Source organism: Lagenorhynchus albirostris, chromosome 16 (assembly GCF_949774975.1).
Source record: "Lagenorhynchus albirostris chromosome 16, mLagAlb1.1, whole genome shotgun sequence".
NCBI lineage: Eukaryota > Metazoa > Chordata > Mammalia > Artiodactyla > Delphinidae > Lagenorhynchus > Lagenorhynchus albirostris.
In genome coordinates, this window is record NC_083110.1 from 45,747,219 (window position 1) to 45,763,977 (window position 16,759).

Below are 16,759 nucleotides of genomic sequence, written 5' to 3' on the forward strand. Positions count from 1 at the left end.
TCAACTATAATTGAACATTTTTTAAAAAAATTTTTAATGAGGTTATTTAACTGCCCTGGTTTGTGGGTGTCTGTTAGTTGCTCTAACCTTAATGAGTAATTTATAGAGAATGTTTCCTAAAGATGCCCTTCATGAAAAGGACAAGTTTGGACTTGGTAATAGTAATTTACTTAATTTATCTTAAATTTGGTTTCAGTGAGCAACCCTAATTAACCTGATTTTTTGCTGATAATCACTCTCAATGGAATCAAATCACAAATCCGGGGATGGATTGAGCGGCACCCAGAAGGAAGCAGCCCTCCGCGCACTGGTCCAGCGCACAGGATATAGCTTGGTCCAGGTAGGAACTTCTTGTGCCATCTGCTGAAACTCACCACTGAATTCAGAGTGGTGGGAATATTAGCGATCCTAACATGCAAAATGTGATCGATCAGTCGTATAACTCTTTAGTTGGACATTCCTTTCCGGGGGGAAGGAAGTTGGATCATTTCAGTTTTGTAGGTGATCTCCCAGGTGATGTTCTTTCTACTCTGGGTTATCAACTCAATTTTGCCTTGCCATTTGGAAGCAGAACTAGTGTTAACAGTCATAAAGACTATCACAGTTTTGAAAGGTCAGTTTAGTATAAGAAAAGGCAGCTGGAATTCACCACCCAGAGCTTGTCAGTGAACGAGAACCCAGCTGGTGCTTCAAGAACCAGAAGAAAACAAACTATCCAGGAACTTGCCTTAGTTTCTAGAGAGATATTTGACAGCAGATGTAAAACAACTTCTAGATGAAGGATCCAAGAACTGACCATCTGGTCAACCTAGCTATTCCAGGATGTTTTCTCATAACACCTATCCAATCTGTTTAGGATATATAATAATTTCTCTCCATGTTCAGCATTTTTGAAAAAGAAAGAAGAAAAACTATCCTAAAACTATCTATTCATTATCACTGGTTGTTAAGAATTGTCTGTACATTATTATTGTCTTTATGATAACCTCTGTTAGAGAGCTTATGATATATTGAAAAACAAACTAGTTTTAGACATATAAGTTAATTATCTTACTTGAAGAAATAATGTTGCTTTTTTTTAATGTTGTTCTTTTTACAGTAAGACAAAGTATTTTACTGCTCAGCTATTATATTTTATCACATACTTTCCCAACTTAACCAAATCTTTGTGCTATTATGAATACGAAAGTCATAAGTGGGTAATAATAACATATACAATAGTGTCCTTTATTACATGTTCCTTTGTCAGATCAGTTGAAAACTAAATGTAGTACATTTTGCAATAATCTTATAAGTCATGGCACACTTTGTTAGAGATAATATAATGCTCAAAGTTATTTCTAATTTTTCATCCTAATGAAGAGTATTTATTTAGACTTTTTTAAGATTTCAGTATTTCACAGAAGGCTTCTAAAATTTCATTTAAGTCAAGGGAGATACTAATGTATTATTAGTTTTTAATACTTAATAAAAGTCTATTTTAGGATCATTACTAAACTTTTAAATGTCTTCATCTCCAAATTTAATGTGCTTCAAAATTAATGCCTGATTGAAAATTTTTATGCAGTCTTTTCCCACATAAAGGGGTATTTCATAATCCACAGAGGAAATTCTATAGAGTTTACGGTCTATAGAACAGATACACTTAGAATAATAATTTTTTACATTTGCTCAGGTACAGTTAGTTGAAAAAATGTTTTTATCTTTTGTAATCAGCAGTTTCATAAATGTTATAAAATCAAAAATGTTTTATATCAGTTTTTCTTTCTAACTGCTTTGTATCTGAAACACTCATGCAAAGATAGTGGTAGTGGAAAGCACTTAAACCCTTTTGAAAACCAATTAGTCAATATTCATACATAAGTATATTCCCCTCTGGAAACAAACCTTTAATGATCTGAAATATAATGATGAAAACATATAAGCCTTTCTAGTGTGATGCTATTTCTAATATCTCAATATCATAAACCTAATGTATAAAAGGAAATTATTAACTATGAATATATAAGTATACTCAACAAACAGAACTTTATGAGAAATAATCCTAAAACAATATAAACTGTCCATTTAATTTTATTCTGGGCACTGGTTCTTTCATTCCCCCCAGATGAAATTTCAGGGAAAGTCTCATGACTTTTCTGGTAACTTTCAGCTAATAAAAGATCCTCCACTAAATAATGAATATGTCTTGTCCAGTAGAATAAAAACTTAACTTTATTCCAAGTGAAAGCCATTTCCCTTTTCCAGGCATGTCAGGGTGGAGGGCAATTTCTATTTTTTCTCCTTTATGCTTTCAGAAGTATAGTTTCCGACACCAGTTTCCTAACTAGAATTCCTGACTCAGCTGGAGCAGAGGAAAGGGGTGAAAGCAAAGGAGAGGGGACAGGAAAGTTTCTACTTGACTGATTTTGGCATTGGGCTCTGGGCCCAGCAGGTGTGTAAACCTCCTGGGATACTCTGTAGGGTCATCAAAGACCTCCTTAAATCCATTGCCAGGGGTCTCTCAACTGGCTACACTCTGCTCTAGCTAGAGGCTCCTTCCCTGGGCCTCAGTCTCCTTTGGCAGAGCTCTTTTCGACACCCCAAGCATCCCTCTTGGAGAAGATGGAAAATGACCCCTGATTCCTACATTTGGCCAAACTCTAGTCCCCTGGAAACACACATTCTGACCCAGTAAAACCTGCAAGTGCACGTGACACAAAGCAATGAGCTCTCCTTCTCACCACCATCAAAGCAGGAGGCCAGCCCACTGTTTGCCATTAGATACTTTAGGACTGAGTTAGACCCAGCAGCTTCGTGTGTTCCCAACAGCAGGGAATACATAGCAAGTTCTGAGTGGTTTCCTACTCCTCTCCCCTGCTTTAGGTTAGCTGAGAAGCACCTCAAAATTCCTCCCACTTAGGGGGAACTAGGATTCACAACACACCAGCAGTGGGCTCCAAATATCTTTGAGTCAACTCCAAAACTTCCTTTCAAACTCTTCAATATTATTTTCTAAATTCAGGGATGAGGAGGGGTAGGGGATATTCAGTTAAGAACGTCAAACAGGGCTTCCCTGGTGGCGCAGTGGTTGAGAGTCCGCCTGCCGATGCAGGGGACGGGGGTTCATGCCCCGGTCAGGGAAGATCCCACAAGCCGCGGAGCGGCTGGGCCCGTGAGCCATGGCCACTGAGCCTGCACGTCCAGAGCCTGTGCTCCGCAAGGGGAGAGGCCACAACAGTGAGAGGCCCGCGTACCGGAAAAAAAAAAAAAAAAAAGAATGTCAAACAGTTAAACAGTTTCTCCCTACCTCCTTGTCCTGCTTGTGGTCCAGTGACAGTTTCGTATCCAAACCAGAGGCCAAAATAATCCCATTCCATCTTAAAATCCTGTTACAAACGAAACGTAAACAGTCATTAAGTGATCATTTAGAAAATTCTGCAGAACAGAAAATTTTAACATATTAGAACAATGTAAAAAGCTTGCAAATAACAATACATTTTTAAAAGAGACTCAAACAGCAATGGAGATCTTTTCATAAACCTAATAATTTACGAACATTTGCATTAAAAAGGAAAAAAACAATAAGGCTATTTTACTTTTATCATTTTAAATGTTTTCAAATATAATACCCCTAAAAATATACGGCCAAACTGCCTATTACGTTGATCTTATATATTCAATTACATTCAGAAAATATTAATAGAGGTTTTAGATCACAAGTTAATAACAATTACAAAATAGTAAACATTTACTGGACATTTATATTCTAACTGCTTTGTGTCTATTTAATTTAGTATTAGTATTTAATAATTTAAACACTAATTTAAATTTAGTAATTTAATATTAGTATTAAATGAGTATTAACTCATTTAATACTAATAACAACACTATGAGGTAGTTACTATGATCATCTCCAGTTTCCAGATAAGGAAAACAAGGCTCAAGGAGTTAGGTAGCTTGCCCAAGATTTATAGGCCATCTTAATTCCACTGCAATTGGCCAAAATTTCTGGCAAGATTTACAGAACTAAGAGCTGTTATAATGTTATCTTTAAGACTGCAGTTTGAGAGATTAGCATGGCAGAGAGTGCTAAAAATATTTTGTTGAGCTTAAACTTTGTAACATGATTCACTTTAAGTAATTATTTGTTAGCAGAATGACTACTGGAACAGAAATTTTCTAGTAATGTAGAAACCTAAAATTCTGAAACCTAGCTATCTAGATCTAAAGTCTCTAATCAAGATGTAAATATATACATGACTTGGGTCAACCACTTTGAATGATTTGGAAAATACCTTCTGATTTTGGCTGCAAAGTGTAGAAAATCACCCAAGACTTCAAATCAGAGACCTGCTATTCAACCCAGTACCTACCACACGCAAGTATGATCTATATTTTAATTCCTTTTTTAAAATTGACGTATAGGTGATTTACAAGGTTGTGTTAGTTTCAGATGTACAGCAAAGTGATTCAGTGATATATATATATTATTTTTCATATTATTTTCCATTGTAGGTTATTATAATATATTGAGTATAGTTCCCTGTGCTATACAGTAGGTCCTTGTTGTTTACTTATTTTATATATAGTAGTGTGTATATGTTAATCCCAAACTCAAGTCCCTTAACTGCTCTCAGCCTTAATTTCCCAGAAGGTTGGCTAGGACCTACCCCACTCTTAGTCAAGATTTTGTGATTCTAGCATCTGCTCAATCTAGTTACTGGTCAGCAAACTTGTCTAATTGGAAGAGGAAACCAGCATGTATTGAGACATAGCTTCAAACTGCCATTTAGGGAAAAGCCTTTAGCCTTCTCAATACTGCAGTCTTCCTACTCTGGATTAGAGAAAACATTAGTAGCGTCATCAAAAAAAAAAAAAAAGAACATTGGGTTTACTTTTTTAAAAATCTCTGTACACAAATGAAGGTAAATATATTAATACAATTCAGGGAGCATACCTATAAAATGATATTTTTAAATGTTATGGTATTTGCTAAATTAGGGATTGAAGGATTTGCTTCTGCTCTTCTTTGCAGTCTCTGATATTGAATGGTGAATACTTGCAAAACAAGAATTCGAAAAAGAGAGGGTGACTAATTTGTGCTCTCTTATCACTAGCAGGACAAATACAGTGGTCAAAAATAGAGTTTTGCAGGTTACTTAATAACATGAGCCAGTCTTTTATATACAAACTGATGCGATAAAACGTGCTTGTGAGGGCTTGAAAATATGCTTTATCTTTTTAATAATAATTGGATATCTTTAGAATTCATGGCTAAAATTTTTATCAAAGTTCTTTAAAGAATAAAAGAACATTAATGCAATACTCTGCATATACAGGTTCAATAAATATTATTGATAAAAACTGTGTAATATTGACAAGTTAAACTTCCAACTTAGTTGCATTATGCCACACAAAAAGATTTTGGATGTGTGCCACTATGTTAGCTTGTAAACAGACTTCTTCTCCAGGCAATGAAATATGTGTGGGGCTTTTTTTCCTCACTTTTTCACTCTTAACTGTACTTCCCAGATTTTCTAAAACTACCATACATGTCTTTGAGAGTCAAAGGAAAAAAAAAAATCACATTATGATGAACCTTTCCTCCAGAACGCATTACTAGCGCGGGTCATCAACTCTGTGACACGCGATGCTTCTTTCAGCTGGAATTTTCTCCTTAAGTCTAGAAAAATACATTTTCATAGATGAACATTTTCAGAAAACTTTCCACCCAACGTGGAGTCAGTTTACATCAGTTTTAATTCTACTACAAGGAAAGCTAAATATATAGCTAATAAAGATCACCCTCAAGTAGTCTGAACTGAATATTTTTTTAAAGAAGACTCAGGATACTTATATACTATTTTTAAGTGATTTAAAATATGGTGTGTATTAACACTGTCCAATTACCCTACTGATAATCTATTATCGTTCTTTTTTTTTTTTTTTTTTTTTTTTTTTGCGGTACGCGGGCCTCTCACTGTTGTGGCCTCTCCCGTTGCGGAGCACAGGCTCCGGACACGCAGGCTCAGCAGCCATGGCTCATGGGTCCAGCCGCTCCGCAGCATGTGGGATCTTCCCGGACCGGGGCACGAACCCGTGTCCCCTGCATTGGCAGGCGGACTCTCAACCACTGTGCCACCAGGGAAGCCCTGATAATCTACTTTCTAAAAATTATTACAACGAATATTTACGTGGTATGTCAGTCCCATTGCTTGCTTAATCCAGTGGTTGTCCTTAAAGTTTTTTTGTTCTTGTCTGTTTTGTTCCCTTAGTCTCTATTATTGAACACAATGTGTTAGTGTTGGTCCTTGGCATTATAGAAGTATAAGGTTTAGCAGCTGACCTAAAATGCATAGCAAGTAGTTGAAATTAAAATGAATTTACCCAGAATTTAAAAGGACACTATAAGATTGCATTAAGTGAGCAATACAGCTGTGGGTGTTACCTTTCTGTTTAGAGCCTTAAAACTGACCATAGTCTTTGACCTAAGGAATGAGGACAAATATTTAGACATAAGGATGCTCATCATAGTGGAATTTGTTTAAAAATATTGGACATATCCTAAGTGTCCAATAAAATATTACTGGTCATATAAAATATGTCACCCTTATATTTCCAAATTATATAGTCATGTAAAACTGTGATTTCAAAGACATGCAGAAATGTCCAAATTTTAATGTTAAAAATTAGAATGCAAAACTGTGTATATCAGTTTACAGATCATATTTTAAGAAATTATTCATACACACAAATATTGGGAGATAATGAAATGTAATCTCTGATGAGAGTAGTTTTTTCTTCCTTGTGTTCTTTATGTTCCAAACTTTCTATAATGAATATGGATTATTTTTATGTCAAGGAAAAAAAATCTCATGAAGTAGAAAAAATTTATAAGAAGCATTCGGTTAGGAATAGAAAAGTTGGGAAAATTTCATGAGGAAAATTTCATTATTGAAGCTGGATGATAGGTGCTTGGGTTCATTAGGCTATTATTTCTAATTCTTTATATGTTTACTACATGTATATTTAATACTGGTATAATCCAACCCTTTCCATTTTACATTGGAAGACAAGCCCCAGAGTTATACAATTCAGTAGAGACATAAGCCAGAGGTCAGCAAACTGACCCACGACTCAAATGTGGCCACAGCCTGTTTCTGTAGTGATTGAAGGCTATGAGTGATTCTCACAATTTCAAAAGGTCGGGGGCTTTGGGCTTCCCTGGTGGCGCAGTGGTTGAGAGTCCGCCTGCCGATGCAGGGGACACGGGTTCGTGCCCCGGTCCGGGAAGATCCCACATGCCGCGGAGCGGCTGGGCCCGTGAGCCATGGCCGCTAAGCCTGCGCGTCTGGAAGCCTGTGCTCCGCAACGGGAGAGGCCACAACAGTGAGAGGCCCGCGTACCGCAAAAAAAAAAAAAAGTCGGGTTTTTTTTAATCCTAAAATATCAACTATCTGGCGTTTTATAGAGGAAGTTTGCTGACTCCCAACTCTTATCCTTAATCTAGTACTCTGCTATAAGTTAATTCACAGGTTTTTTAAAAAAATTGAAGTACAGTTAATTTACCGTGTTGTGTTAATTTCTGGTGTACAGCAAAGTGATTCAGTTATACATATATATACACACACATATATTCTTTTTTATATTCTTTTCCATTATGGTTATGGTTTATCACAGGATATTGAATATAGTTCCCTGTGCTATACAGTACGACCTTGTTGTTTATCCATTCTATATATAATAGTTTTCATCTGCTAATCCCAAACTCCCAATCCATCCCCCACCCGCTCCCTCTCCCCCTTGGAAACCACAAGTCTGTTCTCTATGCCTAATTCATAGTTTTTAAAGAAAACTTCCTATAACATAGATAAGCATTTAAGATTCCTTAAAGGATGTAGGAGCAACCCTCCTTGTCCTACCCACCAAATGAAGTCTAAACCCTCATTCATTCATTTATTGATTCCACAAAGAGAGACACGGTGCCTGCCTTCATGAAAATTACTCATGGGGAAACAGAAAATAAACAAGAAATAAAATAATGACATATCATGTTGAGTGCTATGAATGTCATAAATCAGGTTAAATGACAATGGCAGGAGGCCTTCTTCAGACAAGATGACATTGAAGCTGAGACTTAGAAGATGAGAGCAAACAAACATTGCAAGGAGCCAAGGACAAAACAGCAGCCTTGGCAGAGGGGACCACTTGGGTGATACTGATTCACCAAAATATTTGTAAAATGCACAACACTTTTCAGCGGTGAAGATATTAGTGTGTCTTAATTTCAAAGATCCAGTAAGATTACAGCAGATAAATGAGAAATCAGTGGGCTTCATCCTTCTCTTCCTTTTTTTAATCAGTCATCAATCTGTTCCTGGGAACAATTTCCTCAAACTAGAATAAAATACAGACTTTAATTCCCATTTCTCAAACTGTGCTTTCTAGGTGTGTTCTCTTATTTGGAGTTTCACTGCAACTGCATATTTTAATTCTAATTTATTCAGTTCCTCAGTAGATATGTATCAGCCATAAGGTACAAAGCATGGCACTAGATCTGATTAGGAGACCATCCCTCTGCTAAGTGTGCCTCAAACTAAGTTAACTCCCCTATCTCTCTGGTTTGGTATAATGTACCTTAGTAAATTTCCTTGGGTATTTTTCAAATTACAATTTTTCCTACAAATAATGCAATAAAAAATAAGTAACTTAGGATCCCAGAGTTTACAAATGGCTTCGACTAGACTAGCTCAGTGAGAAGCAGATGGAGGAACACTGTGGCATTGACATTCTTTTCCAAGCACCACACAAAAATCCTAGGGACAGAAAAAGGAATTTGACTTCACGGTAGAATATAGTTCCTGGGTCCTACTTTTTCTTCTATTGCCTGTTCTCACCAACTGCTCCTGTCCCCACTATCCAAGGACTTATCGTTCATGCACTTGGTGAACGTCCTAATTCCTTAAATAGGTGGCACTAAGCATGAGAACAGGGTGGGACCAGTAGATCATCACGGGCACGTGTTTCCCTAAGCTTATCACTCCAGCCACCCACAGGCTAACTTAATTATCAAGCACCTTAGAAGCCTTGCTTCTACTAGCCAGCAATGCCATAGGCTGGTGTGGAAGACTCCAAATGAAGAAGCAGCTCTGTGAATCCTTTTGTGGAGAGTGTGTGTACCTGACATGTGATGGGAACTTCAGCATCCCACGAGATAGAAAGGCATTCCAGGAGCTATTTTCAAACAGCAATGAATTTCTCCTCCAATAGCCTAATAGAAAGTTGGTTATATATGAGGTCTTCAATACAAGGTTCAAAATCTTTGCAAAATATGGATTATAGTGTTTTCCCTTAAACTAGAAGCACATAAGGGTTTCCATTTTATCAGCTTAAAAACTGGTGTAAATTTCATGACTCAAATACACAGAAGCACCGATGGCTGTTTTGAACTTTAGACTTTGTTTGCAGACAACTTCAGCAATCAGCAATCAAAAATAAGTGGCTCTTCATCTTCAGAAACTAAAATGTTATTATGACATGCGAAGAGAGCTCTCTAACGTAGGCTAAGGAGAAAAAATGAGATCACAGAAACATACAATCATGAATTTGGGTAGGACTTCAGTAGCTGTGATCCTTTTTTAACATTGTTTCAGAGATGCAGGGTAGAGAGCCGAACCATACCTTGAATCCTACAGAGGATTCAATAACCTTGAATTTCATCATGAGAGAATGATTCCACTTTCAATTCTATTTTAAGCTTTCTGATGAGGGAAGTCATTGAAGGTATGTCTTAAACACCTCTCCAGCCCCTGCTAATCTTTTTTGTTATTTTGTAACATCTTTATTGGAGTATAATTGCTTTACAATGTTGTGTTAGTTTCTGCTGTATAACAAAGTGAATCAGTTATATGTATACATATATCCCCATATCCCCTCCCTCTGCTAATCTTTTTAAACAGCAGAACTAGGGCTCAGAACTTTTAGTAGACAACAATGTCCGGCTAGAACTTGATCATGGTTTCCTTCTTTTGCAGTTTCTTTTATAGTGACCTTCCATTTGTGGGAAATGATACTCCACTTATGAGAACGATATTTTCTTTTTTGTGTAAGTTTAAGAAAGTGAATCAATGCAAAGAAAGTCATTAAGTAATTAATGGACCAGGTGTCAAGGGGATATGCAATGGAGACACATTGGTTTTAAAAATCCCTACATTTCCTTTAAGGGTCCTATTGACTAACTCAGAAAACATCCTATGAACATTTTTCCACATTTTAATACGGTGAAAGTCAGCCTCCCTTTCACAACCATCCTAATACCCTCCCAAGACCTCTGCAATCACCTAGTTAGCCCTATTCCCTTTTAAATGAAGAATTTCAAGTCAGGAGAAATTTAGTGTCTTGCCGAGACCCTCAGCTTGTAAAAATTCATGGGGGTGTGATAAGGAGATTAATTACTGTATAAAATTTCTCACATGCTAAAAGACAAGTGCATTTGATGGAATTCTCCTTGGCATATGTTGAACTAGGAAAGGATAGAAGAGCAATTAACCCAAACCAAATGTTCATTATCTGCATAAGGCCAAATGTCCTTATTTGCATGGGGATATCTTTATGTCATTTAATCAGATCTCTGACTACTATTAGTCAATTCAGAAAGGCAAATTGTATCTATAATAAAAAGTTGCATGGGCCTATTGAATAAATTACACATTGCAAAAAGATAAACGCCCCAAATGGATAAAGGAATCACCAAAGATTTCACCTAGTTATTTTGTAGATGGAATTTATAGGTTCCTGGAGATTCCAGCAGTAAGACAAGGCAACTGCCCAGAGCCAAAAGTGAGCATGAACACAGCAAATCCTGGTCTCAAGATAATATATACAGTGCAGTCCATCATTAGTGAAACTCATGGCAAATGTGAACAGAGGGTCTTAGAAGTTAATTGGCATTTTACTTGTTCTCTTATGTAGAAACACACATACACACTCCAAAAAAATAAATTTTCTGATTTCTAATTTTGTGTAAGGATATTCTTGAATTTAATATACCCATGAATTGGCCAAAAACATATAATGAGCTTTACAAAATGCAAGTTATTTTTAAAAGCCTGTTTGCTCTTAAATACTTCAACAACTGAGATACTGAATTCCTCAAGGGTGGTTGTCACACATAATCCATAAAGGGAAAATATTAGAAGATGATATTATTAAAGGCATCATCTGATAACAAGTTAGTTCTGCCTCCATAAGACAACTAGCAACTTGAAATGAAATTAGGACTGTTTTCCTAGGCAATAGGCTTTCAACAGTCAGTCTTCCAAAGTGATACAGGAACATGATTCATAATTTGCTGATAGCTGTTTTTATGAACAAACCATACCATATATTTTTAAAAAATCAAATGTGGAAGCTTTTTGAAGACTGAAACAAAGATAAATTTTAAAAAGCCAAAATCTATTTGCATCTTTGTGATTTTTGCCATAAACACATACAGCCAAAAATAATACTTATTTAGAATTCATTAAATAACTTGAATAGAAATACTGAGTTTAGTGTTAAAAGTAGACTTTTATGTAAGTGGAAAAGGTTTTATGTGATAAATATATTTTCCTGATGTACAATAAAATAAATGCATAACTATTAAAATAAAGCATTGGTCTATAAACCACCTAATATTACCTCACATAAAATATTTTGAGAAACTCTGGGCTGTATGATGATAAAGTTAAATTTATATTCATGTGTTATGCTCCTGCCCTAACTTTGCCTCTTTGTTACTAACTATAGTACCACATTTCTACAAATTCAAACATCCCATTTATTCAGTCTTTACACCACAATTATCATTGCTCTTTCTATTTTAAAGAAAATATCTGGCATTCATATTGTGTATGAATGCAAAGATTTTAAAAAATAGCTAATAATGGTAATGCCAACTTCCACAGTATATAAGTTAAATAAATTCTGCCTTCGAAACATTCTTAGCCTAAAATAGATTTTACCAATATGAAGTCACTGGTCTTAAGATGTGCAGGTAAACAAACAATACACAAAACAGATCATTATCTTTCATACAGAATTAACAAAATAAACATTCCCTATAGCACCGTCTGTTGTCCTCAACAACAATAACAGCATTAGCAGACCAAAGTTAAAATCACATCTAAGAGGATTCTTTTGGTACATCTTATTTAAGGCCCCTTAGATTTGCCTTGAACCCTATCACATATTGAGATATATAGTTGGTACACAGGTGAAAGGTAATAAAAATAATGCCTTGTAAAGACCTTCATTCAATCTTTCAAATCAACAACCAGGAAAATATGGTATTAATTTATGAACTGCAATAGACACAGTCCAGAAAGCTGTTCTCAATGCATTGGCATCAGCTGTGAGAAGAGACCACAGGAGTTCAGCCATGGAACCATTGTTCTTGGTATGGTGGTGGTGACTGGCATGCTTGTGAACGTCAGAAGTGTCACCAAGCATGGGGAGATTGTCCAGCACCTGAGTGATCAGGAGCAGAAATAGATACAAACATAGTCAATTGGAAAATGGGTAGGAGAACAGCTGAAAGCAGTTGAATAAGGAAACATACACAATTTCTTCCCTCTTGGCAAGAAAAAACAAAGGACCAAAGGGAACCACAAAGATGATTACAGATTTGGAATATAAAGTTTCCAAAGAACCATTAAAGGAATTGAAATTACTACTCAGAAAAATAAACTGAATGAGGGTTCATTAATTAATACTCTTTGAGTTTATGAATCGGTTCATTTATGGGAGACAACCAATCATCTGGTGTCCATGTTTGATGAAGTTGAACAAGAAAGTAGGTGTGACACACAACATACAAAATTGTGAGGCTGGTAAGCCTGAGAAGAAAAGTCATCACGACTTTTGAACAGTATATTTGCCAAGTTCACCAGATTGAGAATCAGAGGACATTTAGTCTAGTGTTTTCTGCAACAAATGTAACCAGTGTAACTTTAAGGAAGTCACATAACATCTCTGGACTCAGTTTCCTTATCTGTAAAATGAGCATATTGGGTTAATATAAAAAAACAGAGAAAAATGTTATAACTACAAGCATGGACTCAGGATTCAGATTTTGTCTTTGCCACTTACTACTTTTATGTCTTTGGATTTCTCACCTACAAAATGAAAGTAATAGTAGTATCAGCCTCATAGGTTTGTTGAGAAGATTAAATGAATTAATACCTGGGAAGCACTTGGCACATTGCTTGACTCAGAGTTAGCCGCTGTTTTAGCTGTTGTTTTTTGCTGCTGTTACTATCATGTGCAAGTATTAGAGGTAAATTCTGGCTGATTAAGCAGAAAAGGAGTTTATTAAAAGGATGCTGGGTTACAGAAATTTTGAATTTAGAGAACTAGATTCAACAGTAAGCTTTTAGGGAAAAAAAAAGATATGTATATGTGTAACTGAATCACTTTGCTGTACGCCTGAAACTAATGCAACATTGTAAATCAACTATACTTTAATAATAAATTTAAAAATTTTTTAAAGAGTAAGCTTTTAGGAATGAAACCCAAAACCACACCACAAACCTAGAATGATAAGAAAATGTATCCAAGGAGGATGCCACACTAATGTTAGCACGTTGAAAATTTCTGCACCAGAACGCAATTTATTATAACCATTACTGTCCTAGTTGCAAGGGACACTAGAAAAGCAAGTATCTGCTATTTTTAACTGCTATAGGAAAAAGGCAGTTTTGCCCAGATTTCCCAGATGTATTAAAAGATCAGATGCCAGGTGGCCCAAATTAACTCCATCCACTTGTCCTTCACGCTAAGATTTATTGCTTAGAGTCATTTACTGAAGGTTGGGTGGTTTTATCCAAGGTCAAGAAGATGGCATATAAAATTTCTTAAAGACTCTATGGTTCCTTCATGAAAGGTTTAAAATATCTGCAACAGAAGGGACTTCCAAATACTTACTGGGTAGGCTCAGTATCCAGTATTTAAATTAAAGCCACTGGATTTATAGTTAGAATGAGGTCTTTAATTTTTAAATTTACACAGTTGAAGGTCTTCACCTATTTATGTGTGATTTGAGAGAAATAAATGGTTTCCAAGTCTTTGGAAAAATAAAAGATCCCAGAGTTCAATGAACAAACATTCATGGAAAACAAAAACCTATATTTTCTCTCTCTGAATGACTAATACATTTGTGCTGCTGGAGGAATTCATCTCACAAGAAGGACATCAGCCAGGAGAGGAAAGAGCAGCTATAACTAGGCTTTATCTATTTTAAACTCCTCAACTATAAAAATACTGCCTAAAATACCAGCAATCCAGCTCCCAACTGTCCTTTCTGAGTAACAGTTAGCTATTTCAACCCCATGACTAATGCCCAGCGCCTGTCTTAAAGTGGCCTGGACCTCCACCACTGGTGCATTCCCAGCCCAGTGGGTGGCTCATAGGGCAAATCTCCCCCAGTGCTTGAACTTCACCAGTCAGACTCTTGGTGATCCCCCAAAATACTCTTGGTGAATTTATTTCAATTGTTTACAGAAACAACAGAATTAATCATCTCTCCTACCCAATCATCTTGGCTTATAAGCAGATGAATTCTCCTATATACGTGACATGCACAAAATAGTTTGTGACTTTTTTTTAACAATTATAGCAAGAAAGTTGAGGGGAAAATTCTAAAGGTCAATCTGCTGGTTGCCTATTTATTTTCAAGCTATCAGACAGAGCTTGTCAAATGAGAAATTCTGGAATAACCATTTCACTATGATGCGATGAAAGTTTGGTTTCCTCAGCATGAATAGTAAAAATACTGCCAAGTTTATACTAAATTTATTCCAATAATCCATTGAATAGTATATCTCCAGACATTTAAGAAATACAGAAATGGCCTCAGAGGGAACAGCATAAACCAAATGGTGACAGTCGACCCAAGGAAGTAGATTGTAGTATGGCAATAGAAATACACCTCTCTGTAAGCAATAGGTATGAGATATGTTCTTCCCTAAAATTTGTGTAGTAAAATGATTGGAAATTGGAAAGGATTTTAAATGCAGCAGAGAATTTTCAATTCAGTGGCATGATAATTTTTTCATAAATAAGTACTTAAATGTGTGAATCTGTTATAAGTGATTAGACTACCACATAACAAAGCAAAATGTAGTAGAGATTAAGCTGATGGCCTTTGAAATGAGACTGCCTGGCTTCAAATCCTGACTTTTCCACTCCCCAGCCACATGATCTTGGCAAATTACTTAATCTCTGTGGGCTTAACTGTCTTCTGTGAGGTCCGGATAGTAATAGCCCTTAACCCATGATACTGAGAATTAGAACAGTGCTGTCATATACTAAGTGTTATACAGGTATTTGTTAAGTAAGAAAACTTTAAATATGTCTCTGAAAATATGATTCTTTTTTTAGGAAATTCTTGGTTGAGATATGCTCATTGAATTCTTACGTTTTGTTTTGTTTTGTTTCCTGTAAGTATAAAACATTTTATTTCTCAGATTTTTCACTGACACTTCTTCTACTGGATAATCCTGCAAGAATATACGGGAAGAAAAAATACAAGAACTCTTGAGGCAAACATTTCAACGTTTAGTAAAATGAAAAGCACCTACTTGCTTGAAGCAAAAAGTAATCAAGGCAATGTAGAACACCCATATGACATCTTTTTAACTTAAGGCAACATGATTAAATTAGTAGGAATTTTTTAAATGATTGCAATAACAGACATCATTTAAATACTTAAATACTGTGATCCAAAAAGCCTTTGTACTACCACTTATAAAATAACCGAGAAAGTCTCAAGTTACTATATATAAAGATTTAACAGTGAAACTAGAAGCTGCTTTACTTTGATTTTTTTTTTGACAAACAACTATCGTGAAAAACAATGTCTTTAAATAACTAACATGTCTTTTGAAAATATACATAGAAAAATATTTGGAAAGGCAGATAAACTTAACAGTAACTATTTCTACAGATGGGTAGGGTGATGCGTTGGGGAATTTTTCTTTTTACTTTATACATTACTAGGTTTTATCCATCATTTTACAGTATAAAAGTTTTTTAAAGTAGTAATTGTAGAAGTTAGCAATAATACTGATATTTGGTCTTTTATGTTTTCCTTTCTCCAAAAATCACTTAAAGTATAACAAAGAGCTTTGGCTATACCTAAGTGGAAAGTAAATTTATTCTTCTCCAGCAAATGAATTATTTCAGCTCAATAATGGTGGATTAGGCCTATCTTTTACTTTGGGGCCCCTGAAGTTATGTTTAGGTCATTAACCTTCAGAAAAATACAGACAGCAGGGCAGACAAGCATCAGTGCTACTCCTCCCCCAAAAGGACATTGAATTTACCAAGGATTTTTTAGAACAAAGGAAAAAATATATATAGAAGCTAATGCTACAGTATTTGGACTGAGAACTGCATTGTTCTCCACAGAGATGCAACATTAGTAAACACCTTTCACCATCTTGTCAGCTTTGAAGACAAGTCCCTCACTGGTTACCCCCAAAATTAGCCAGTCCACTCTTTCAAATGTTAACCTTCAAGATGTCTCTATTTAGGGGCCTACGTTGCCATGCTCAGTGCATGAAACAGCCTCAATCCAGGGAGGCAAGAAGAGAATTAATAACTATTGAATATATATCACATGCCGAGACCTGTGCCATGCATATTTGATACATTATCTCCTTTAATCAAAAGCTGATAGTATCTCCACTTAATATATGAGAAACACTGAGGTTTGGGGAAGTAAAGCAATTTGCCCAAT

At 35.8% G+C, this 16,759-nt stretch overlaps 1 protein-coding gene across 3 annotated transcripts in view; it reads left to right on the forward strand.

Annotated features, from left to right (window-relative positions):
- The first annotated feature begins 241 nt into the window (after positions 1 to 241).
- The window catches only part of A1CF (APOBEC1 complementation factor), a 48,432-nt gene continuing 31,914 nt past the window's right edge, over positions 242 to 16,759 (forward strand). For 2 of the 3 annotated variants that reach the window (XM_060125899.1, XM_060125900.1), the window contains exon 1: positions 242 to 340. In XM_060125899.1, coding sequence (XP_059981882.1) covers positions 242 to 340 — 99 coding nt within the window. Of the gene's footprint in view, positions 341 to 10,788; positions 10,895 to 11,560; positions 11,569 to 16,759 lie in introns of those variants that run through there. The other variant, XM_060125901.1, reaches the window with a different exon arrangement.